General features: G+C 37.4%; 1 protein-coding gene across 2 annotated transcripts in view; it reads left to right on the top strand.

Moving 5' to 3' along the window:
* Positions 1-3,172, top strand: part of LOC106871269 (inter-alpha-trypsin inhibitor heavy chain H4) — a 23,615-nt gene that overhangs the window by 4,473 nt on the left and 15,970 nt on the right. For both annotated transcript variants that reach the window (XM_052967933.1, XM_014917633.2), the window contains one exon: positions 2,275-2,432. In XM_052967933.1, the coding sequence (XP_052823893.1) occupies positions 2,275-2,432 (158 nt within the window). The remainder of the gene's footprint in view (positions 1-2,274; positions 2,433-3,172) is intronic.

Raw genomic sequence — 3,172 nt, 5'->3', positions numbered from 1 at the left:
GCACATATATGGGTACAGATATATGCATATATGGAACAACAATATGAGACTTCGAAGGCAGTTGCTCCTGCGGTCGTTCAATGCTCGAAATGAGGAGTAGATGGACACCCGACAACAGATGAAGGATCGTTCTTTATGTTACTTGTCTTGTTTTCCAGTTGTTTCTCTCGTTGTTTGCGTATCCAACTTTGTTTTCGTATTTCATGTTGTCAAATGACTGAAACAAGTAAAAGAATGAAAGAAAAGAATATATAAATGCCATAAGCTGAGCAGATAACAATTGTTTCCCCTCTCTGAAACTATTGTATTATGCAACGACCAGCTCGATTGAAATACAGTCTATAGTCAATCCTCATTTATCCAGCTAAGCTGCAAGTCAAACTTTCCAACCACATGGTTCCGGGTTCAGTCTCACTGCGTGGTACCTTGGGCAAGTGTCTTCCACTATAGCCTCGGGGCGACCAAAGCCATGTAAGTGGATTTGATAGACGAAAGAAGCCTGTCGCATGTGTGTGTGCGTATGTGTGTATCTCTTTGTATGTGTTTAACAACCGGTGTTGGTATGTTTACGTCCCTGTAACTTAGCGGTTTGGCAAATTAGTTTTCATTATAACATCTTTACTCTCTTAACTGTTCGAGTACTATTTTACACGTTGAAGCTTTACTACATTATAGATATACGTATATCTGGGGGGTAGGCATGTGCATGTGTGTGTGTGTGTGCGTGCATATATACATACAATGGGCGGCACCCACATAGTTTCCGCCCACCAAACTCACACCGTTTTGTTTGGTCTGCTGTTACAGGCGAAGACACTTGCCCAAAATGTCGTGCAGAGACTGCTTGGCTGCGAAATGAACTTCTTGATCACACAGCCACGCTTTTGCCTGTCAATAACTTTCCGCTGTTACCTCTCAAACACTTCATTGCTTCACAAATAATATGTGTGGAGCCAACGAGAGAACGCTTCCAGGTAGTCACTCTGTTTGATAGAAATATCCAAATATTCTTCAAGCAACAGCCTACCATCTCGTAAAGGAAGTTTAGAGTATAATGTAGCCAGAGGAATTGTACACAAATCCTGAATGGAAGACACAGTAGCTATATGTATAGATATAACTACTGATGCTTTAAGGAGTGAACATATCGGGCAGCTACTCGGGGGCCTCGTTGATCTAGGAGCCTAATTCTAATTTATTCATGTTATGGTTTGCTATCACTAAGTACGTATTACAGGGCCCAGCGCGTAGATTTGCCTGGAATCTATAATACTGCTAAGACAACCCTGGATATAGCTAGAATGCTTCTGATTATGGGATAATTTAACAACATAAGGTTAAACAACGATTATTTTAAGGCTCATCTTATCTACTGCACTGTTTTAATGAAATGTTGATTTTTTTAATGCAAACAGATGGTTGAATTTTCTCTCAGTTTCGTATATTTATTATCCTTATGAAAAGTTTTACAAAATTGTCTCCAGGAGCTTGTTGACTTTCTACTCAAAGAAGGTTTTTTGTTTTTCTTTTGTTTTGTTTTGTTTTGTTTTTTTTATTGTCGAGCTGACTCGCCACTCGGTTTATCTAACATCACCATCAGGTCTTTTTGTGCTCATTCTTCTACAAAAGACTGAAGCTTTAGCCACGGTTCCGTCTCGGTTCACATCTTACAGACATGTATTTACCTACTGCTGTTAAGACTGGCATTCAGCCGCTTTAGTTACACCAGTCTGATACAAATTATTAAAAAACATCCTTTATTTAATGTATAAGTTTCTTGGCAACCTCACTAGTGTCGTTAGCACGAGAAAAAAGTATTCGGGACACCTAAAGCTTCACGAGGCTCCGGCAGGGGATGGTGGCGAACCCTGCTGTACTCTTTCACCACAACTTTCTCTCACTCTTACTTCCTGTTTCTGTTATGTCTGTAATTCAAAGGGTCAGCCTTGTTACACTGTGTCACGCTGAATATCCCCGAGAACTACGTTAAGGGTACACGTGTCTGTTGAGTGCTCAGCCACTTGCACGTTAATTTCACGGGCAGACTGTTCCGTTGATCGGATCAAGTGGAACCCTCAACGTCGTAAGCGACGGAGTGCCAACAACATTAATAGGCTTTAAATCAATAGTAACAAAAAGTAAAGTTGAAATCAAACTCTCTGTATCAAAGATTTAAAAGAAACTTAATTTCTACTTTTAGTGTTAGAATATTAATGTGTTCTTTCAAAAAGGTTTGTGATATTTCTTTTCTTTTCTTTTCTTTTTTTTCCCCAGAAAGCAACCCTGAAATCCATTCATGTAATCAGTGATATTAAATATCGATTTGCTACCACACAAGTGTCCATGAAGTATTATAATCCATACAATTCTGCTGTCCTAGCAGACTTACATGTAAACATGCCTCACAATTCATTTATATCAAATTTTTCTATGTAAGTATCTTTCATTTCCATTACATTTCACTTTAGAAATTCTGCATATTGAACATTTCAAACATATGTTGGTATAACTATAGATGTGTGGCACCACCTATCGACAATGTTTCTTCATAGCCTTCTGCCATTACTACCAAGGGACAAAGTATAATGCATCTCCTTTAATGAAATTTTCCAGAGATATGTTTTCGATGGTATAGATTATGATATTTCTTTCTGCAAATTTTATCAAGACAATCGTACTCTATCTTCACCATTGAAAACATACTTCTGAATAATTTCATTGGAAAATATGCATTTAACAAACCTCGGTGGTTGGGGAGGAAATGAGCCTCCAAAAACAGTTTAATTTTTTCTTTCCTCATTATTGTAGGCTCAAACGGATCTTTGGAAGTTTTCTTTTAAAATACTTGCAGAAACACCGCTTTCCGGATGATTTTCTGCTATGCTAGTGTATGTTGAATCGAAAAATTCTGATGTGGAACCAAATAGAACAGTATTAATCAATAAATTATACACATGTGAAATCAAATAGATTATACACATTATACAATCTATTCAAACTTGAAATATAAAACTTCCATGTAATTTTGATATGATGAATAGCGCATAAATTTTCACAAATATTCTGAAAGTATCTCAAAGAAAAACTTCGTAGTCACTTACTTTTAATGAAAACAATTAAGTACAGGTGCTTGAGAGAGAGAGAGAGAAAGAGAGAGAGAGAGAGAGAGAGA

This window comes from Octopus bimaculoides, chromosome 5, assembly GCF_001194135.2.
Source record: "Octopus bimaculoides isolate UCB-OBI-ISO-001 chromosome 5, ASM119413v2, whole genome shotgun sequence".
NCBI lineage: Eukaryota > Metazoa > Mollusca > Cephalopoda > Octopoda > Octopodidae > Octopus > Octopus bimaculoides.
The sequence above is the reverse complement of the archived record's forward strand: the minus strand, read 5'-3'. Positions and strand labels throughout refer to the sequence as shown.